Raw genomic sequence first — 23258 nt, forward strand, 5'->3', positions numbered from 1 at the left:
CTCAGCGTGTGGCTATATTTGCCGACATAGGTTCTTTAGGAGGTAATTAAGGTGAAATGATGTCATTACGGTTGGCCCTACTCCAATACAACTAGTATCCTTATAAAAAGAGGAGATTAGGACTCAGACACACACACAGAAAAGACTATGTGAAGACACAGGGAGAAGATGGCCGTGCACAAGCAAGGACACTTCAGCAGAAATCAACCCTGCCGACATATTGATCTAGGACTTCAAGCCTTTAGAACTCTAAGACAATAAATTTCTGTTGTATAAGCCACTCAGTCTGTGGCACTTTGTTAAGTTAGCCCTAGAAAACTAATGCAGGTAGTAAATGTCAAGCACTTTTCTTTGGAGTCAGAACTAAAGAGGAATTCTTTAGGACGGTTCTCTAACAAAAAGAAAATAAATCAGTTCTATATGATTTCCAGTCACTCAAATCTTGGGGTTTTTCTAACTAACCAAGAAAGGACTTGCTCCTGCTTTGACTATATTCGAACTTCCAAAACAATTTTATACCCTCCCTCAAATAAGTTTGGACCCCAATCCTTCTGCTGTATTCAAAAATGAACTCCAGATGGATTAAAGACCTAAAAATAAAAAGTAAAAAGCTAATAAAATATTGGACATGGTCTTTGCAGGCTACAACTGGATAAAGACTTTTTGAACAAGATGCTAAATCCTCAAATCACAATGTCAAAATTGGATGGGCTTAACTTCATCATAATGAAAAATTGCGGTTCAACAAAGAACACCTTGGAAAAAGTTAACAGACTAAGGAAGTCACCTGCAACATCTAAAGCGAAAGGAGATTAATATCTAGAGTATCTCCCCCCTCCGCAAAAAAATAGAACAAAACAAAAAACAACTCCTGCAAATCAACAAGAAAATAATGCAACACCCAATAGAAAAATGGGCAAAGGATATGAACAGGTAAACCTCAGGTAAAGACTGGGTGCCTAAGGAGGACATGAAGAAAAGCTCAGCACCATTAGCAACCGAAGACCTGAAAGTCTAAACATCAGTGAGTCTCCATGTTGTCCGTTAGAACTGCAAAAACTACATCACTAGATAATAGCAAGTGTTGGAGAGGACACGGGAGTGACAAAAAATATTAGACACCGTTGGAGGGAATATAAACTAGTTCAGTAGTTCTGGAAAGCAATCTCACACTGCTGGGGAAGTTAAGTATGAGAACATCCCATGCTCCAGAAATCCTCTTCTGGGTATATATTTCAGGAGTACTCACACCCAGATCCATTGAGAATATGTGCCTGGATATTACTGGCTGTGTTATTTGTGAAGTGGAAGTTAAAAACAATGCCCATCCTTAGGGGAAAGGATAAGTAAAATGAGATAGAGACATATTACGAAAATATTATACAATTATCTAAAACAATGAACTGTATACAGAGCTACACAGGCAGATCTAAAGTACAAGTTGTCGAGCATTTACAGCATTATTAAAAATACATATCTACACAATCTATGACACATTTTCCAAAGGACATATAAATTAGACATATTGCGGTGATTGCCTTCTGGAGGAGAGGAATGTGTGGGAAATGGGGATTAAAAAACAAAAAACAAAACAAAATAGGGTCTTGCATGCATGGATGATACTGTATTAAAAATGGAAGAGTATAATTAGCTCAATTCTGCACCTGAGATTTAAACACACACACACACACACACACACACACATTCTCGCGCGCGCTCTCTCTCTGTCTCTCTCTTCCCCCCCAAGTTTCTCCTGAATTCCTTTCAGCACTTTATTCTAGCAAACCATATCTATAGTGGGAACACTGGAATAAAATCATCTAATCTTATTAAACTTTTTTGGTCACACTATCTCAGTCCAACTGTCCAACCATGGACAGTTTTTCTCCCCCACACCCCAACGACATTTGGCATTTGGCAGTGTCTGGAAACATTTTTGGCTGCCATCATTTGGGAGTGGGGTAGTACTGGCATCGAGTAGGCAGGGGCCAGGGATGCTGCTAAACATCCTACAATGAACAGGACAGCTCCTACAACAGAGAAGCCTCCCTCCCAAAATGTCCATAGTGCTGAGATTGAGAGCCCCTACACTATCTCACTACATTATCCATTTACTTCTTCTGTCTCTGAAAGGCTGCTCTTCAAGCTGCCCAAGATGCTCCTTCCTTCTCTCTGCCTACTTCCTTCTTTCCTCCCGTCTTTCTCTTCCATGCTGCTTTCATTTCTGCTCAAACACAATCTACGGTCCTATAACGCCTCGCTCCCTCTAGTAGTCATTTATCTACTTAGATATCACACTGATTTCAACGGCTCATATAAAGACTGTGAATGGATAAACTAATAATACACCTTTAATAATTAAAGAAAAATAATTGATAAAATGCCTCTCATTCGTTTTTCTTTCCTCTTATGAGTTGCTCCTCCACATACCTATCTATTAAAATAGGAAGGGTGTCCAATTTAAGATCACTGAGGGCCTCTACGAATTTGGTGAAGCAGCCAAGTGCCCCAGGAGGGCAACAGCCAAAAGAACAAAGAAAAGAGCCAGAGGTGCTCAGAAGTGGAGTGTGGGATGGCAGCCACGGAGGGACAGGCTCGGCCAAGGTCGGGTGGAGTGAGGCCTGAGCTGCAACACCCGGAGCTTTGGGGCGAGGGTCCTTCACCCAAACGAGAGGGAAGGAAAGACAGACGAGAGGGAATGACTCTGACTTTTTAACAGACGCCAAAATTCTCTGAGCAACAGAATGGGGCAAATGTGTACCCGGTGGGGTCTAAGTTTAAATGAAAGGAAAAAATTTCAGATAACGGAGACAAACATCCAAACGGAATGTTGTGGATGCCCTGCTCTTTTGAACCTTATTTTTTTAAAGGGCTTGGGTATACAGTATTATAGTCCAACGTAGGCTAAGGAGCAGATTAAAGTTCTTAAGAGCTTTAACTTCCATTTTCATGTGTTCTCCCTGATTTTATCAGTTTCCATTTGTCTTGTCCCTTGGGCACCCATATCACCTCTTCAGTGCCTTTGAGGTTTAAATTATCGTAAGTTATCTCCAAAGGCTACCTTATCTCCCTCTTCTTCTTTGCTGCTTATGGTGGTGTTTTGTTTTCTGTTTATTAAGAAATGAAAAAAAAATATTGGAAAGTCTCTGGAGACGCATTATCCTCCCCAATTTTACTCAGTCTTAGCAGTTGGAATATGAGTATGTTCAGATCTCAAGCAGTATTTTTTCTTCTCTAGTTAAGAAATTTCTAATTCTTATGAATCATCTGGACTTGAGTCTGTTTTATTAACCATATTTTTAAAATTTAAAAGAGAAGAAAGGAAATATTGGGCATATTTGCACGTTATTCTAAAATACATCCCCACTCCAGCTACCCGGGAATTAAATTATCCTTCAGAAGTCACACTCCTGTCTCTTTAACAAACGGCCAGCGACGAGGGGGCGGGCCTCGGCAGCATCGAAGGTTCTGATTGGTCCTGCCGGCAGGAAGTGGGCGGGGAAGTGTGGCGCGGCCGCTGTCCAGGGCTGCCAGGGAGAGGCCGGCGGTGCCAGGGGCGGCGACGGGTGCGGCACAGCTTCCCTCCCGGCGCGTGTAGGCGCCGGCCCGCGAGCTCACCATGGCGGAGAGGGCCTTGCCGAACCCCTACGCCGACTACAACAGGTCGCTGGCCGAGGGCTACTGCGACGCCGCGGGCGCGGTGAGTCGGCCGGGCCGCGGGGGTGTGAAGAGCGCCTGAGGCGCCCGGGGCCCGTCCAGGCTGCAGGAAGGCGGGTGGCCGGTGCGCTGCGAGCTCGCACGCGCCGAGGCCGAGGAGCGCTGCCGCTCGCGGATGTTAACTGTGGGCCCTGTAGTTTCCGTTCCTAACGACCTGACGCCGCGGCCATCGGAGCGCTGAACTGTGCAGCTGGCCGGGCGGCCGGAGGGCGGGCCTTCCAGGCGGCGAGCGCCGGGCGGCGCCGCAGAGGGGCTGGCGGCCTGCGTGTGCGGGGCGCCCACGCCGAGTGTACGCGTCCCGCCCCCGGCCCTCCTGCCCCGCGGCTGCCCGCGAGCCCCGCCCCAGCCCGGGGAGGCCCGCGAGACGGCGGGCCTGGGGGGCGTAGCTGTCGAGAGGACGCGCAGGCCTTTTTAAGAACTCTTGGTTGAGAAACCCTAAGAATGAGTGAGGTGGAAGTGAGCTCTTTAGGGGCCCACACGTGTTTTCTTTAATTTTGCCGGTTCGCTTCATGAGAAAGCCTTTCAGGTGGGGCGCAGTGGCTGCGCGATCTCGCGTCTGCCCGGCTCCCTGGAGCGCGCGTCACGGTGGATTAACGTGGGTCGGTGATGCGGGCGGCAGGGCTGAAAGGTGGAGAAGAGTCGTGGCCTAGAAGGCTAGCAAAGCGCAGACAGTGAGTCAGTCTGAGCCTTTGAAGACCGAAATTGAACTGCCCGAACGAAGCTGCTTATGTTTACCTTGAGGTCACATGGCTTCCCGTTGGCCGTGCGTTCTGCCCAGCTCTGCAGATCCCGAAGCTGAAGAGTTTGTCTTGTCTTGCAGGAGGACAGGCCGCCTCATGCTCACTTGGCAAGGAGAACACTTGAGGATGGATCCTGAGGGCAGAAGCCTTCAATAAAATTTGGCTCACTGTTTAGGCTGTTTGTAAATTAAATGCTTCTTACAAATTTAACTCCCTTTCTAAGGGAGAAAAAAGGTATTCATAAATTTAAACTCTGGCCCAAAAATAATGTAATTTATTGCCTAACACATGGTTTTTGGACAGATTCCGGAAAGAAAGTAGTGCACCAGTTCTAAAATTGTTGAATGTTGAACGCCAAGGATCAGACCCTGGAGAGCTGGCCTCCTTAATTTAATACAGATTTCAATAAGGAACTGGTTTGTTTTCTGGCGTCTGTCAGGAAAAGGAGCTTTTAGAGACTCGTCAAATTATTGCTAGAGTTAGAATAATTTTGTAGTCCACCACAAGCAATCAGTATTCTCAGGCAAGTCACCTTTCTTAAATGCAGTTATGTGCCACATAGAAAGTAACCTCTCTTCCTGAGGCTAAGGTGTTCTCGTTATTCCTGGTCTCTTAAAGGAAGGCCAGGCAAGAGGATAGATTATCCATGATCTATGAACAGAGGGTGATATGTCCTCGCGGAGATGCACTTTTCTATCTCATTGAGATTTATAGACCTTTCAAGACTTGTTGAAATCTTAACCTCTTGGCAGAAATTGTTAAATAATGGGAGTGTGTCCGTCAACCAGTGTGTTTCTTCTTCACATTATGAAATAAAGGAGCACAGAGGTGCTTCAGAATAAATAATCCAGAGATGGCTGGGAGTCTGATTTGCCTTGTCAGAAATGATCTTCAGAAGTAAAATTTAATATCTTTTATTATTATTAATGATTCTGACACTGCCTTCTTTTTTCACTGTTAAGATGCCCTTTATATTTATTTTTTTGCTTGAGTAAGATTCGCCCTGAGCTAACATCTGTGCCAGGCTTCCTCTATTTTGTATATGGCTTGCTGCCTCAGCATGGCCACTGATGAGTGGTGTAGGTCCATGCCTGGGAACCTAACCCAGGCTGCCAAAGCGAGGCACACCCAACTTAATCTCTAGGCCACAGGGCTGGCCCTAAAGATTCCCTCTTAAAAAATGAGGTGGCAGTGCTAACAGGTGGTGGTTAGGTTTGTTTTTACAATCCTCAATGGTGAAATACAATGTTTGTATCCTTGTAGTGATCCCAACATTGTTTTGAAACTTTGCTGCTTTGTCAGATCCAAACCTGGGAATCGCAGGAGATTCCTAAAATTACTGAGGGATGTGTCAAAGTGACCTTTTAAGACACTTCATGATTCAGTGTAGACAGAACTTTCAAAAGTTTTTTTCAGTTGCTTTAGGACAGATAGCGTAATGATTGCGTGGGCCTCACAGTTTGCCTGGCATCTGGGGCCTTCATATGGATGTCACTAACCCACAGCCCAGCCTTAGTGTGCTTGCAGTCCATGTCCGAGTTGTTACTTGTGACTGACCCTTGGACTGCTTAAAATAGTGAAAACATCAATATTTACATCCTTGAGTGGGAAAGACCTGAGACACACCATCTCATTTGATCCTCAGAGAACCTTTTAGAATTGGTGGGGCAGGTGTTATTATCCTGACGTACAGAAGTCACTGAACATGAAGAAGCTATGAGTTGAGCAAGACCGCTGGGCTCTTAGCGGGTGAGGGTGCAGCCAGGCTGGCCGCCTGCAGCGTGTGTGAGGCCGGCTCTGCGGGCGCTGCTGGGCCTGGGCGCTTGATGCCAGGTCCACTCTTTCCGCTCTGCTGGAGGCTCCTGATCTCTGTGCATTTGTTTTGCTTTTCTTATGCTGCTTCTACAGTTTTTAAAAAATGTTTATGCATTTTCGTATAAACGGATTTTTATAAATGTTTATCCTCATTTTTTAAATAACAAAAGCAACTAGAGTGTTTCTTTAGGGAATTAACATTGCTGCTGCTTGAATACTAAAAATTCAGTGGCTTGAAAACAGCAAACATCTGATTTGTGCTTAATTCAATAAAATGACTTATTGTAATAAAAAATATTGGTTTTAATAATAGATCATCCGTATTAGTTGGAAATCATTGTAAGCCAGTTTATCATTGGTGGTCTTTAGTATTCAATTAAAAGTTTTATGTAAAACATGTAAGTTACAACAAAAATATTTCCTGCCTTGAGTAGGAAAGCATAGTACTACTTGTAAGTTTTATTAATTTGTTGTTTAAGAATAAAATAATTGTCTACTTCTCCCAGGCAGGAAAATATGGCCTAAGTACTAAGTATCCTCCTATCTTTGACAACCTGTGGTCCAGGAAATTGAGTGGCTCATAATTTTTGACATTTGGTTTCCCCTTAACATCCACAGCTGACTGCTGAGTTCTCACAACGCTTGAACAATAAGATTCGAGAGCTGCTTCAGCGAATGGAGAGAGGCCTAAAGTCGGCGGATCCTCGGGATGGCACTGCCTACACTGGCTGGACAGGTAGGAGGTGCTCCTGGGGAGCTGGCATACGCACTGTGGAGGGGAGCCACAGCAGTTCCTTCCCAGAGCGGTCTGCCAGATGCTAGAGTCTGACAGGCTTCCTGTGGCTGCACCTGAGTGAGTGCTGCCAGGAGAAGCTTCGCTCTTGGCCTCACCTGGCTGTCCTCTGGGTTTTCAGCAGTGCTCTGAGTTTGGGGCGGGGTGAGCACATTCACAGCATTTGTATTTGACACAAATTTGGACGGCTGCTGTACTTGTAGGGAGAAAAAGTGATGTTCAGCATTAGGTAGTTAATTTGGAGATGGAATTTCAATGAGAAGAGTTGGAAAAAGTCCCAAAAGAGAGTGCATAAAACAAACGTGAGGAGACTTTATCACAGGAAATAAAACATTTCCAGAAGTGTCAGTTTTTAAAGAGTTACCACATAACAGGGATCCATACAGGAGCACAGGGTAAAGTAGATTCCGTGAACCTGTCCTTCCAGATAGTCGTTGCGGTTGGTTTGCATCCACTGTTTGCCTGTCATTGAGAGGCTGGAGAAAAGTTGGGAAGAAATAGTACATTGGTGTCAAAAAGGGTGAGAGAAACCAAAGAAGGAAAGTTGAAGAACTGCAGTGAGTTTCCCAATGTAGAGAGACAGGAAGACAGCTTTATGATGTTGAAGAAAGCACAGTTTAGAGACTGAGGGTTCCCTGGTTACTCTGAGAAGTGGACAAGAAGGAACAGATTTTCAGCTTAAGGATTTTGATTTTAAGGCAGTCGTGCTTGTCATAAAATGCAGCTTCCTGAGCCTCACAGCAGAGATTCCAATTCTCTGGGTCTTGGGCAGGGCCAAGGGATCTGCCTTTTGCAAGCCTCACCTCAGCAGTCCTGATGCTGATGGTCATCCATGGACTGCACTTTTTGAGTTTTTTATGACAGGAGTTTACTAATAGCAGTCCTCTGTCAGTAGAGGCAGTTGATTCTGTCCGTCCTTCAGAGCATGGGAGGGCACATAAAATCAAGAGTTAAATCATAATCTCTCAGGGACGTTTAAGGTCAATATTTTATGAAATAAGACAAATGGACTAGGTAATATTAGGCTGTCTCTCTCATAGTTTTATGACTTTTGTGGATTTTAGAAGCTTAACAGAAGAAATGTTAAGAAGAGAATAAAATGAAAGTCCTTCAAGGGGGATGTTATAACAACAGTTGTCGTTGATTATCTTCCCTGCTCCAGGTGGCTCTAATTGATAATTGAGCTCTTTAATGAACATTACTGTTCTTTATTTAAAATTACAAGAATGTGAATAAAAGAACAAGTACAATGCACAGTTATCTTTACCTTTCTCTTGATTTCCATGTTGTAATAAGGCACAGACTTATAGCTCTTTTCCTAATGTATTTGGAGTTTCTGTTGTTTTGTCATTCCTGGCAAAAAAGGAGACTGAGACAGATGGCCAGATTTAATTCCGTAACTGATTAAAAAAAGAATGCTTTAAACCTTTAACTCGACGTCCAGGTGAGCTTATATGATTACATAATATAAGGCACCTTGCTTTAGGTGGGAAGGAGGGGGAATTGATTTCAAGTTTGAATTAATAGTTTGATGATGTTACAAAAAGCCATCAGTCAGGCTCCTCTATTGCCAGGGCTGGTTGAGAAACTAAAATTATACTTTCCTTGGAAATAGAAAACAAATTTCACTCCGAAGTAAAATGCAAGTTTGTCTAAATTTTTTAGCAGTATGGGGTTTCCGGCATCCTCTGCTTTGAATTGCCAATGTCCTTCAACTTTTTATCCTTAAGTATCTATGACACTCATTACTGGTTCCTGGAAACAGCTTAAATGGCAAATTGGCATACTAAGCAGTTTAGGATGTCTTCAGTTGCTGGTTCTTTTATGATGTAGCATAAAATCTAGATAAATTTGCTAATGGCTTTCAAGGCAGGGTTCCTAATGTCTTCTAATAAGCACTGTTAAAAAGCCATTATTCCCACATAAAATGGACTGTCTCCTCCAGTGTTTCGATAAGTAAAATGCCTTCCTGTGCCAGTGTTGAGAAAATCTGAAAAGGATAAAACTCTGAGTTGCGTAAGAAACTAATGCTGATTCAACCACAGAAAATCACAATGTTAGTACCTTCTCCCATTGTGTTCTATCTTACCAAGTGTCATCTGTTCACAACTGCAATTTTATTACTAAAAAACACATTCACAAAGGGGCCAGCCCAGTGGCATAGTGGCACACTGCTTTGGCGGCCCAGGGTTTGCAGGTTTGGATCCCAGGCATGGACCTACACACTGCTCATCAAGCCATGGTGTGCCAGTATCCCATGTACAAAATGGAGGAAGACAGGCACAGATGTTAGGTCAGGGCCAGTCTTCCTCACCAAACAAAAAAGAAGAAAAAATGCATTCACAAACATGTTAATACAATAAAAATACTTGGTGTTGTGTTTCAAAGCAATGTTTATATTGTTATGTATAGATTTGTATGTTACTTTGTGTGTATCCCATGTTGTCTTTCAAAAAGTGATAGTTTTTAGAAAACAGGGATTATATTTCTTTAACTTTATTCAGCACAAAATTTAGGGTCATAATTTTTTAAGTATTAATTTATTGTTTGCTCTTGTTGCTAACTTGTCCAAAATTACATTACTTTAGGAGACACTAGTTCATTGTAGAAAATCTTTAGAACTTTGTTTCTTTCTTCAACATTGGTATTTATTGAACATTTGTCAGTTTACAGTCAAAGATTTTGCAAGTTATCGTTATATTATTACATAGTTTGTATGAGAAAACTGCATGATTATTACAGTTAGTTAGAACTTTAAATTACTGTCCGATTTTGTTAAGTTTCATTCCCCGGTAGAAGTATGATCTGATAGTTGTGATTCGTATAGGCTTAGGATTTGGAAAAGGAGTAGGTTCAGCTGCATCTACCCAGAAGAATCAAAATTACGGTGGCTTAAGTGAGAAGTTTATTTTTTTCTCATGTAAAAGACGGCCAGGGGCCAGCATCAAGGGCTGGTATAGTGGCCTCAGGATATCAGTATGACCGAAGCTCTTTTCTGCTCCATCCTCCCTCAGCCACCAGCTTCTACGTCTTGGCCAGATAGCTGCTGAAGATCCAGCCATTGCATCAGCTTTTTAGGCTGCAGGAAGGAAGAAAAAGTAAAGAAAAATGCATTCTTTCCCTTTAAAAAGACTTTCTGAAAGTCCCACTCAGCATTTCAATTCTACTTACTTTGCATTGGCTGGAACATAGTCACCTGTTAGCAAGGAAGGATGGTAAATGTAGTCTGTTAGCTGGGTTCTATTACTAAAGGAAAGGGGAGAGTGGATTTTGAGATAAGACCAAGCATGAGTCATTTGGCTAACAAGCCCCAGTTTTTTCATCTGTAAAGGGATCTCTAACTTCCATCCACTTTTTTTGGGAATTTTTGTCTATAAAATATTTTTAAATTTGCTGAGCAATATTTTTCCTGCTCTGTATTTCTAGTGAAACTCATATTTGGATTTTGATTCAAAACGCCTTTATTCATTTTGAATTTTTTTTCTTCATTTCAATAAGTAATAGTCTCTTTGTACAGCCTGCCATAGAGAGAAAGTAATATAGGAAAGCCAATAATTTTTCTAGAGGTAAGTATAACTTAAATTTAGAAAGAGACTACAGCTGGTTCTAGACTTAAGGCTGTGAAACATGAATGTTCTCTCTGCCTGATTAAGCAGCTCTCTGCGCCCCCTATCCCCTTCCTCAGACTCTTGTTTGCTTACCACAGGATGATAAGAAAGCAGCAAGCTAGGCTGCCCGGCTTCCTGATGCCTCAGTTGTGCTGAGCCTAGACTTGTCTCTGTGGTTCACTTGACGCTGAAAGTGAGTTTTAGTGAAGATAGGCAGGGCCCGTTTGTTTTTAATGTTGCATCTGTACTTAAAACTGAAAATCTGGACTCCCATCATTTTTTCCCATTTTTTATCTTTTCAGCAAAAATTGAGACTGATAGTGACAGGGTCCTTCCTAGAATTTCCACTGGAGCACCTCAGTGTTTTATGTGCTTCAGAAAACCCTGTGCAGAATGCCTTGTTGGTAAGGGGGATACACATAGGTTTAAGTAGAAATTTAAAAGAAAGCAACCATTGCTTTAGAAAATACTGTACGTTCACTTTATAAACTATTTTACAACTGAAATGTCTTGGCTTTTATTTTAAAATGGAAGTAGAAGATATCATACAGTGATGGGAGTGGTTACCATAGGTTTTTAATAGGATTCAGACATCATTTTTGCTGAAGCCTATGTAGTACGCCTGTGGTTTGTCATAGAGCTGTTGTACAAGCTGTATTCCTGACTTTGAGGTAAAATGCCTTGGCCCTAGGAAAGAAAGGAGCAAAGAGTTTAAAAGTCTCACAGCCATCTCCTATTGGCAAATGAGGCCGATATTGCCATAAGTCACTCTGGTCTGTCTCATGCTTATCCAGGAATGAAGTGTTATGAATAATCAATTTTTCAGGCAGTAATTGAGTGTTAACAAATTATTACTATACATTAATTTTCAAAAACAAGAATTCAATACTTCAGTGATAAAATATACTGAATAAATTTTTCTTTCCCAAGGGAATGAGGATCATTAATATGTAGTTTTGTGATCATTTGACTGTTGAAGGACAGTAGAGATTAAAACATGATTCTTGTCAATAAAATGTTACTTGGATTGACATTTGAATGACAGGAGCCAGAGGGTGTGTTTGTGTATACGAGTAACTGATGTTCTATGCCAGGCATCACTCTAAGTGCTTTGCATTAATTAACTGATCTAAATCTCAGAACAGCTCCATGGCATGGATACTATTCATACCCCCATTTCACAGTTGGGAAAACTGAGGCAAAGTGAGGCTAAGTCCCTGTTCAAGGTTACGGAGCCAGTAAGTGACAAAGTTAGGATTCAACCCAGCAAGCCTGGCTTCAGAGCCCTGCTCTTTACCCCGTGAGGGAGTGTGTGCGCGCCTGCATGTGTGCGCGTGTTTAGGCTCCGCTTCTCCCTTTGGGTTTACTCCATACACTTTATAAGTGAAGATCTACACATAAGCTATAAGATGGAGTAATTTGGGCAATGACAACATGATGATACTCGGACTGTACAAAGTTTTTAGAAACGGTTAATAACTAGTCAGTTTTAAGTGTTTAAAAAAAATCAGAATAAGCCTGATGAAACATGAAAGGAATTTGGAAAGAAGGAGGGAAACAGGGCTTGTTAGCCAGGCAGGAGTACTTACTGTTTAAAAGTCTGTGGGAAAAAGTTATTTGGGATTGGACATAAAGTAAACCCTGGAAGATTTATGGGCGTTTGCAGCTAGAAAAATGAAACGTCCAGCATTGTTCTATAGAAAGTATTTTCCCCTTCCTAATCCTGAATTAATAGATTCATTGTGGTTCCAGGATCGAGTATTGACTGGGCCAAATCAGAAGCTGTTCCTCATAATTGCTTGTATTTGAAAAGGCTTATTGAGGATCTTCTCATGTGAAATATCACCCATAGTCTGAAGTCAAACCATAGCTCTTGGAGCTGTTAATAAGCGGTATTCTAAGTGAACTGCCTCAGTTCGTTTCACCAAAATCCTTCCTTACAAAATTTAGTACATTGAAGTGTAATGCATCATGATGTTGATGTATCACATGTGCCAGGAATAAGCATTGGGTTGCTCATTCTCAGCCTTACTCCTCTCCTGGTAGATTTACGAGAGTCCTTTACAGTGTGTCCTCGCAGCGTGGGAAGCATTTGGTTCTTTAGGTGCCGCATCAGGAAGTGTTCTGTGTATCTGCACATAGCAGCCGACGGTGCAGAAAAATAGCAGGCATGGAGGCCCCTTAGGATCAGACCTGATGGCCAGCACTAATTGGTCCTAGGTGGTATCCAGGGATCTCTGGGGACTCGCGAGAGCATAACGCCACCTGCCACTGGGCTGCACTGGGTTTTGTCCCAGGGAGATCGTGGGTTCTAGCGGGGAGGGGGTTTTAAAGTGCCTTACAAAATGGGAAGCATGACACACTGGTGAGGAATTGTTATTATAAAGGATTCAATGAGCAGATGAGATAGTCTTACTTTAGAAATGAGCGTTTAATACAAAGGATTGCTTCCCATGCAGATAACAGTAGAAAAGTCATGTAAACCCTGTGGTGGCCGACCTCGCAAGTCCTTGTGAGAAAGCGAGGGAAGGCAGGCTGGCCCTCATTTATTTTGTTTTCCCCACTCCTAACTGTGATGATTCCTAAGGGAAGTGATGTTCAGCTCACACTTGGAAAAAATACAAGACTCTGGGGGCTTTAGTTCTCAAAGACGCAACCCAGTCTTCTCTAACCGACCTACAAAGTTAATGAGGCTCAGATCAGCATATATTTCCTCTTTTCAAGTATTAGATAACATTTCAAATAAGAGGATATGCAGCATAATCCCTGGAGTAATATTAACTTGCACTCTAAATGCAAGTCATGAAAGTGTTTCAAGATGCCTTTCCTCTCATCTGCCAAATGTATAGCCTTTGAGCTTTAGCCTGCGAGTCTTAGTTTCTGCTGATACCAGACTTATTTGAAAGGAACCACTCAGGCCAGGTGTCTTTTCTTTGCAATTTGATCTTATTAAGTCACTCTTCATTAGAGCCAGCATTTCAATGTCTAGTCTGACCTCTGACCAAGTGTCCTTCACCTTCAAGAGAAGCACCTGTGCCTGCCAGCCCACGCTGGTGGGACAAGCACAGGGAATCAAGGACGTGGATCTACACTGGCTTTATTAACGCCCATCACAGTGAGCACGAGGTGCATGAAGGCACCAGGGGTGCCGCCTGCTTCCTTTCTGCCTGCACTTTATGTGGTGTTGATGTCATTGTACTGTAGCTTATTTTAAGTTGCTATGACACAGGCTTGAAACAACAGCAGGGTTTAGATGCCACCAGTGTGCTTGGGTGAGGCACAGAGAGCAGGATCAGAGTAGGTAGATGAGAAGAACTGGCAGGAGGGCAAGAAAGAAGCCATATCTAAGCAATTTGATTTTTACAGACAGCTGGGGCCGTGTCTTGTCGTTTTTCATTCCGATTAACTTCAGCACTTAACACAGTTGGTGCTAAATAAATATGTGTTGAATGAATGAATGAACAAACTGAGAGTGTCCAGCTTACTACTCTAGCTACCACCTGTGCAAACTAAAAACAGTAACTTAAACGCAGCTAGGTGGAATGGGGAAAGAGTGGGAATTCAACTCGTTTCGTGTCTGTTAGAATGTGAAAGGATCAATCAATAAGATCTCTTCCCCTGCCTCCTGTGATGCAATTGAGAAGTGAACTCAGAAATTAGATAGGGCTCCGGATATCCACTTTATAATTGGTGAAGCTGGATAAAGAGCAGACTGTTTAGACCTTCTTGCCCCCTGCCTTGAACTTACCTCCCCAGACTCAGTCAGAGCATCGTGACAGCCCACGGTGTGGGTACCGCAAGAAACAGGAGATGGAAGGGAGAGCCTGAGGATAGGGAGACTCCCAGGAAGTTCAGGGGAGACGCCACATGGCTGCCATGGAGGGAACCGTTTTCCAGCCTCTCCAGTCAGAGGAACCAGTGCCGGCGAGAGGCAGGGAGCAGGAAGGGACTATGGTTCCCTCTGTGTTCTCTGTCCCTTTAGGCCGGGCATTAGAGATGAGATGAAGCCACTCATTCAGTACTCATTGAGGTTCCATTGGGCATTCAGGGTTGGATATTTATTGAGTAGTTACTGTGGGCTGAGGACTGTTGTAATGATTACCACGATTCACAGTAACTGTGGAGTAGCTATTGTTATTTCCATTTACATATAAAGATGCTCGGGCACAGAGAGGTTTAGTAAATGGGTTAAGATCATACAGCTAGTATGTGATAGAGCCCAGGCTTCAATCCCAGACAGCGATTCTTGAGCCCGTGCGCTCAATCACTCTGTGCTGAAGGATTTATCATCTGTGATGGTGGTCTGATAAAGGACTAGGAGTGCATCCCAAGTGGACAGTTATGAAGCAGTACACGCAGAGCACTGAGGGAAGGAGGGGGAAAGTATGATGTCTCCTTTCTGTTTTTAATCTCGTTTCCTATTGGATAGTCAACTCTGGAAATAGATAAAGGAGGAAAGAAGACACATCTTCAGAGTGCTCATTTGCCTCTTTAGTTTCTTTTCCACTCCTTCGTTTGGGGCAACATTATTAAGTTAAGGGTGTGGCGTCACAGCTAGTTTCCTCCCTGGAGTACCGGTATTAACAGTCCTGGAGGATTTGGAAAGCCAGCAGCTCACACTGCTCGGCTTTAATCAGACGACCGGGTGAGTGGACTAGTCAGTGCGGTGTCACACAGGGGCTTTGTGGAGAGCACTGCGCCCAGTACCAGCGGCCACTGGGAATGGGCGTCCTGCCCTAGACAAGTGTGGTTTTGTTGAAGAAATGGAAATGCACATGCTCACTGACTCACAAAATTGAGACACAGTTACAAAACAGCGCATTAGAAAATACCAGGTGATCAAACTGCATGGGGCCAATGAGAGAAAACTTTTACTTCTTATGTTTTCATAAATCTGAAAGGAAAAAACATAGTAATTGATGAGCTTTTAAAGTTTCAAGTAGGGAACAGTTTTTTGAAACAGATCGGAACAACTCATCACCCCTTGTTTAGGGAGTTTCTGTCTCCATATCACTCAGACTGTCGAGACCTGTTCTGGGTGTTGGCTGAGCGTCTCCAGTGGCTCCGGAGAGTTACCATCTGAGCATGACCTTTCCCACCACTGCACATGCAGGGAGTCTTTAAAAGCCGCTGGTCTACAAGGAAATGGGTTGCAGAGCTGAAGGTCCATGGCAGGGTTTTACAACAAATAATGAGAAGTGATCTCCAAATGCAGAATTACGGAGAAGTGTTTGGGGAGGCTCATACATCTGGGGAGATTTTTATCATCTCCGTGTATGTCTAAGACACAGCAAGGTCTTGATTGGTCAAGATGAAGAGAACTAACGATCTCTCAGAAATTCAAAGGCTTGGTAATTACTTCTCAACAGCTGAGTATATTTATAGTACTACTGGGGATAAGTAGCTGAGTAAGGAAATTGCAGAGTTTGAGGTGTCCCTAAGCAGTTTACCCTCCCTTCTCAGAGTAGGAGCTACAGAAGGAAGCAGAATAGAAAAATCTAGTTCAGAGTTTCTGTACCGAAAGCCAGATGGGTTCCTGTTACAGCAGAATTTATTTGGTCCTCACAGTATATATTTTTTTCTTCCAAGTAGATTAGTTGTCAACATTTCAAAATAAGAGCTCTGTAGGATGAATTCTGAGGCAGCAGCAGAATCCCTGAGCTGCTTACACAGAATGGCATCTGCCCCTGGTGCTCAGAGCAGTGCTGGCTTGGCACCTTCTGCAGTGGTGGAAGAGCTCCTTTGCTGTCCACCAGTAGCCGCCAGCCACATGTGGCTCTTGAACATGTGAAATGTGGCTAGCGTGACTGAGAAACCAAATTTTAAGTTTTGTTTACTTTTAATTAAGTTTCTGCAGATACCTAAGTTTAGAGGCTGTCACGTTGGCCACTGCAGTTCTGAGCAGCCAGAAAGGCTCTAGGAGTTACAAGATCAAAGTGATTGGTGTCTGAGTTTCTTCTGGCCGCTCAGACCACAGTGGAGGTGATAAGTGGGTTCTTGGTTTTTTTTTTGAAATCAAGAGCAACTCCCCCTGCATTGGATTGATGAGTCTTCTGGTCCAGCTGCTCCTGAAGTACATTGGGGGATCATTAACTACTTGGGTTAACGTTCCTCGCACATTTGGAGCACGTTGGTCTAGCCTCTCTTCCCTGAACTCTTGACCCGTAGATCCAGCTGCCTCCTTGACCTCTCCACTTGGGTGTCTAATGTATGTCTCAGGCCTGACTTGGCCAAGCTTTGGCTCCCCTCCACCTCCTCTCCACTGCCAGGCCCCACGTTAGGTGCTTCTAGTGCACACCCATATCTGGCGTTCCCTCTGCTTCTGGGCTCCTGGGAGGATTAGGCCTCAACCATGTTGTAGTTAGGTGCAGCTACCTGTTTTGGTCCAGGGGCTGCAGGTGGAGGTCGCAGGTGTCACTCCCAAGCCAAAGCATGTAGTTGCTTCTCTGATGCCCTCTATCATACTTCATGTGGTATATGTGTCTGGGAGCCGTTTCCCTCATACAGTCCTGCACATTCAGGCCCATCTAGGAGGACCTGGACTAACACAAATGGCCAAATTTATCTTTGAAAAATGCTTTTTTCGAATACTACTCCTCTAAACCAACAATAGATTAGCATCAAATCTGAATTTCTGTGTCTGGTTTTTATCAGTTTGTATCCTGAGGAGTACAGCTTTATTAAGCGGGCCTTGAGCTAGGCTTCTTGTCCATAGGAATTCGATCAGGTAATTCCACCACCTGGACTACTCTCTGCACTTGCTCCGTTTCAGTCTTCCCACAGAGGGAGCTCCCTTTCAGTCCACACCACCCATACTTGCTCCTCCTTAATGGTGTTTTTTCCCTGGAAGGGAGGGGATATTCTGCCCACATCCGTCTCTTCTTTCTCCACCAAGTCAGCTTCTAAGGATGTGAATAACTAAAGAATTAACATGCTATTTCTGAAAAGATTACTGACTTCGTATACATGATTCCTTTTTTTTTTTTTTTTTGGCGAGGAAGATTGGCCCTGAGCTAACATCACTTACCAGTCTTCCTCTTTTTGTTCTGCCCCTCCCCAAAGCCTGAGTACATAGTTGTATGTCCTAGTTTAGTTCATTCTAGTTCTTCCATGTGGAATGCTACCACAGCATGGCTTGATGAGCGGTGTGTAGGTCCATGCCTGGGATCCAAACTGGTGAACCCTGGGCCACTGAAGTGCAGCCTGCGAACTTAACCACTCGGCCACGGGGCCGGCGTCCATATACTTGATTATAAAAGGCACTTCATTCATTGATTGTTACTGGTGTTACTTAAATTTATCTGTATTTGCATGTAAAACCAAGGTGGTATACCTATAACAACTTTCGTTTTTCCCCTTTGGGAAATGACGTAAGACCATCAAAATAGGAATAATCTCTGGTTCCTGAAGGAAAGTACTCATTACCTAACAGAACATAACTTAAACACATGTTATCCCAAATACTTTATTGATCACCTTTAATGATTTTAGGATTAATGGGAAAATAATAAATTAGATTTTGCTTTATTCGTTTCTCAGCATATCTCACTTCATATGGATTACTTTCTCTTCTAAAATGCGTCAATATGTTTAAGTGATATGTATGAGCAAATCTCACAAGATGGTAAAATTCAGACCAAAAAGCATTAGTTTTGATAGCGTATGACAGTAGTTATCATGGAATGGGCCAGCTAAGAAATAAAAGAATATTTAACTCAAATTTTATACCAACGAATGTGTCAAAACTCATCCAGAGTCATAAAAAGAGGGGGAGTGCTCTCATTTAAAAGAATAATGATAATTCCAAAATCTAAAACAATCTCTGGCAGATTTTTACAATTAAATACAATCAAAATGTAAATTTCATTGAAGTCTTTTTCTGGTCTGGAAGAAAAGGTAGAAGGGTAGAAGAAAGAGGCAAATCTCCATTATTCAGCTTTTTGCTTAGCAAACAGTATTGAAGAAAATTTTGTCTGCTACTCAAACTTAAGCCCAAGAATACTCTTGATTAAGTAGCATATTCTGTGATGAAAAAGAAAACATTAGAAAGATTTAACTCCATACATATCTCCTACCTACATTCAACTCCATCCAATATGGAGCCTCATGACCAGTCTTGATGGTGGTTCTCCTCGAAGCCAGCAGAGTGTTCTTCCTCGTTATTTTAAGTGCCCTGTAGAGAATAGAATTGTGTTTGGGGATGAGTCTATGAATGGATACAGCTGATCTTCCCTCGCAGACCTGGCCCTCCCCTAGAGGAGTTTGCCATCTCTGGATGGCACCATTGCCCACCTAGCTGTTGAAGCTGAACACCTGGGAGTCATTTGGACATCTCCCCATCCGTCATTCCCCACCAGGTTCTGTCGACTTCACCTTCTAGACAGATAGCTTTCCACTTCAGTCTCGCTTCACCTCTGCTGCAACCACCCTCTCTGGTTCACATGCCTGAAGCATCCTTCTGACTGCTCCTCCTGCATCCACCATTCTACACACTCCTTTCCAAACCTTATAGTGCAGTTACAGCGAACTTTTTTTTTTTAATTTTTATGGAGTTAATGATAGGTTACAATCTTGTGAAATTTCAGTTGTACATTATTGTTTGTCAGTTGTGTCGTAGGTGCACCCCTTCACCCTTTGTGCCCACACGCCATCCCATCTTTCCCCTGGTAGCCACTAATCTGTTCTCTTTGTCTATATTTTTTAATTCCCTCATATGAGTGGAGTCATACAGAGATTGTCCTTCTCTATCTGGCTTATTTCACTTAATATAATTCCCTCAAGGTCCATCCATGTTGTTGCAAATGAGACGAGTTTGTTCTTTTTTACAGCTGAGTAGTATTCCATTGTATATATGTACACCACATCTTCTTTATCCAATCATCTGTTGATGGGCAATTACGTTGCTTCCATGTCTTGGCTATTGTAAATAATGCTGCAGTAAACATTGGGGTGCATTGGACTTTTGGGATTGCTGACTTCAAGCTCTTTGAATAAATACCCAGTAGTGGGATGGCTGGATCGTATGGTAGTTCTATTTTTAATATTTTGAGGAATCTCCATACTGTTTTCCATAGTGGCTGCACCAGTTTGCATTCCCACCAGCAGTGTATGAGGGTTCCTTTTTCTCCACAACCTCTCCAACATTTGTTACTATTGGTTTTAGATATTTTTGTCATTCTAATGGGTGTAAGGTGATATCTTAGTGTAGTTTTTTTTTTTTAAATGTTATGATAGATTACAACCTTGTGAGATTTCAGTTGTACATTTTTGTTAGTCATGTTGTGGGTACACCACCTCCCCCTTTGTGCCCTCCCCCCACCCCCCCTTTTCCCTGGTAACCACCGATCAGATCTCCTTGTCAATATACTAACTTCCACCTATGAGTGGAGTCATATAGAGTTCGTCTTTCTCTGACTGGCTTATTTCGCTTAACATAATACCCTCAAGGTCCATCCACGTTGCTGTGAATGGGCCAATTTTGTCTTTTTTTATGACTGAGTAGTATTCCATTGTGTATATATACCATATCTTCTTCATCCAATCATCAGTTTCTGGGCATGTAGGTTGGTTCCATGTCTTGGCTATTGTAAATAATGCTGTGATGAACATAGGGGTGCAAGGGACTCTTGGGATTTCTGATTTCAGGTTCTTAGGATAGATACCCAGTAATGGGATGGCTGGGTCATAGGGTATTTCTATTTTTAACTTTTTGAGAAATCTCCATACTGTTTTCCATAGTGGCTGTACCAGTTTGCATTCCCACCAACAGTGTATGAGGGTTCCTTTTTCTCCACAACCTCTCCAACATTGGTCGCTCTTGGTTTTGGATGTTTTTGCCAATCTAACGGGTGTAAGGTGATATCTTAGTGTAGTTTTGATTTGCATTTCCCTGATGATTAGCGATGATGAACATCTTTTCATGTGTCTATTGGCCATATTCATATCTTCTTTTGAGAAATGTCTATTCATGTCCTCTGCCCATTTTTTGATCGGGTTGTTTGTTTTTTTGTTGTTAAGCCATGTGAGTTCTTTGTATATTATGGAGATTAACCCTTTGTCGGATAAGTGACTTGTAAATATTTTTTCCCAATTAGTGAGCTGTTTTTTTGTTTCTATTCTGTTTTCCCTTGCCTTGAAGAAGCTCTTTAGTCTGATGAAGTCCCATTTGTTTATTCTTTCTATTGTTTCCCTCAACTGAGGAGTTATAGTGTCCGAAAAGATTCTTTTGAAACTGATGTCAAAGAGTGTACTGCCTATATTCTCTTCCAGAAGACTTATTGTTTCAGGCCTAATCTTTAGGTCTTTGATCCATTTTGAGTTTATTTTGGTGTGTGGTGAAAAAGAATGGTCAATTTTCAATCTTTTGCATGTGGCTGTCCAGTTTTCCCAGCACCATTCGTTGAAGAGACTTTCTTTTCTCTAATGTAGGCCCTCCGCTCCTTTGTCGAAGATTAGCTGTCCATAGATGTGTGGTTTTATCTCTGGGCTTTCAATTCTGTTCCATTGATCTGTGGACCTGTTTTTGTACCAGTACCATGCTGTTTTGATCACTGTAGCTTTGCAGTATGTTTTGAAATCGGGGATTGTGATTCCGCCGGCTTTGTTTTTCTTGCTCAGGATTGCTTTAGCAATTCACGGTCTTTTGTTGCCCCATATGAATTTTAGGATTCTTTGTTCAATTTCTGTGAAGAATGTTCTTGGGATTCTGATTGGGATAGCATTCAATCTGTAGATTGCTTTAGGTCGTATGGACATTTTAACTATGTTTACTCTTCCAATCCATGTGCATGGAATGTCTTTCCATCTCTTTATGTCGTCATCAATTTCTTTCAAGAAAGTCTTGTAGTTTTCATTGTATAGATCCTTCACTTCCTTGGTTAAGTTTATCCCAAGGTATTTTATTCTTTTTGTTGTGATTGTGAATGGGATTGAGTTCTTGAGTTCTTTTTCTGTTAGTTCATTGTTACTGTATAGAAATGCTACTGTTTTATGTATGTTGATTTTATACCCTGCTACTTTGCTGTAGTTGTTGATAATTTCTAATAGTTTTTCTATGGATTCTTTGGGGTTTTCTATATATAAGATCATGTCGTCTGCAAACAGCGAGAGTTTTACTTCTTCGTTACCTATTTGGATTCCTTTTATTTCTTTTTCCTGCCGAATTGCTCTGGCCAACACCTCCAGTACTATGTTGAATAGGAGTGCTGAAAGTGGGCACCCTTGTCTTGTTCCTGTCCTCAGAGGGATGGCTTTCAGTTTTTGTCCATTGAGTATGATGTTGGCTGTGGATCTATCATATATGGCCTGTATTATGTTGAGGTACTTTCCTTCTATACCCATTTTATTGAGGGTTTTTATCATAAATGGGTGTTGGATCTTGTCGAATGCTTTCTCTGCATCTATTGAGATGATCATGTGGTTTTTGTTGTTCATTTTGTTAATGTAGTGTATCATGTTGATTTACTTGCGGATGTTGAACTATCCCTGTGTCCCTGGTATAAATCCCACTTGAGCATGGTGTATAATCTTTTTGATGTGTTGCTGTATTCGGTTTGCCAAAATTTTGTTGAGGATTTTTGCATCTATGTTCATCAGTGATATCGGCCTGTAGTTCTCCTTCTTTGTGTTGTCCTTGTCAGGTTTGGGGACCAGAGTGATGTTGGCTTCATAGAATGTGTTAGGGAGTACTCCATCTTTCTCAATTTTCTAGAACAGTTTGAGAAGAATAGGTATTAAGTCTTCTTTGAATGTTTGGTAGAATTCTCCAGAGAAGCCGTCTGGTCCTGGACTCTTATTTTGGGGGAGGTTTTTGATTACCGTTTCTATTTCCTTACTTGTGATTGGCCTATTCAGATTCTCCATTTCTTCCTGATTCAGTTTGGGGAGATTGTAGGAGTCTAGGAATTTGTCCATTTCTTCCAGGTTGTTCAATTTGTTGGCATATAGTTTTTCATAGTATTCTCTTATGATCCCTTCTATTTCATTGGTATCTGTTGTGATTTCTCCTCTCTCATTCCTAATTTTATTTATTTGCGATTTCTCTCTTCTTTTGGTGAGTCTGGCCAAAGGTTTGTCGATTTTGTTAATTTGTTCGAAGAACCAACTCTTTGTTTCATTGATCCTTTCTGTTGTCTTTTTTTTTTTCAATATCGTTTATTTCTGCTCTTATTTTTATTATTTTCCTCCTTCTACTGACTTTTGGCTTTGTTTGTTCTTCTTTTTCTAGTTCTGTTAGGTGTCGTTTGAGGTTGCTTATGTGAGCTTTTTCTTGTTTAGTGAGGTGAGCCTGTATTGCGATGAATTTTCCTCTTAGAACTGCTTTTGCTGCATCCCAAGTGATTTGGTATGTCGTGTTCTCATTTTCATTTGTCTCCAGGTAATATTTGATGTCTTCTTTAATTTCTTCAATGATCCATTGTTTGTTCAGAAGCATGTTGTTTAGTCTCCACATTTTTGCACCTTTCTCTGCTTTTTTCTTGTAGTTGATTTCTAGTTTAATAGCGTTATGATCAGAAAAGATGCTTGATATTATTTCAACTCTCTTGTATTTATTGATGTTTGCTTTGGTTCCCAAAATATGGTCAA

At 42.1% G+C, this 23258-nt stretch overlaps 1 protein-coding gene across 2 annotated transcripts in view; it reads left to right on the forward strand.

The window, feature by feature from the left end:
* Window positions 1-3483: 3483 nt before the first annotated feature.
* Window positions 3484-23258, forward strand: part of LANCL1 (LanC like glutathione S-transferase 1) — a 44263-nt gene continuing 24488 nt past the window's right edge. Inside the window, exons 1-2 of one of the 2 annotated variants that reach the window (XM_070489834.1) lie at window positions 3484-3700; window positions 6891-7008. In XM_070489834.1, the coding sequence (XP_070345935.1) occupies window positions 3620-3700; window positions 6891-7008 (199 nt within the window). In that variant the 5' untranslated portion in view covers window positions 3484-3619. The remainder of the gene's footprint in view (window positions 3701-6890; window positions 7009-23258) is intronic. The other variant, XM_070489835.1, reaches the window with a different exon arrangement.

Source organism: Equus asinus, chromosome 19 (genome assembly GCF_041296235.1).
Source record: "Equus asinus isolate D_3611 breed Donkey chromosome 19, EquAss-T2T_v2, whole genome shotgun sequence".
NCBI classification, from domain to species: domain Eukaryota; kingdom Metazoa; phylum Chordata; class Mammalia; order Perissodactyla; family Equidae; genus Equus; species Equus asinus.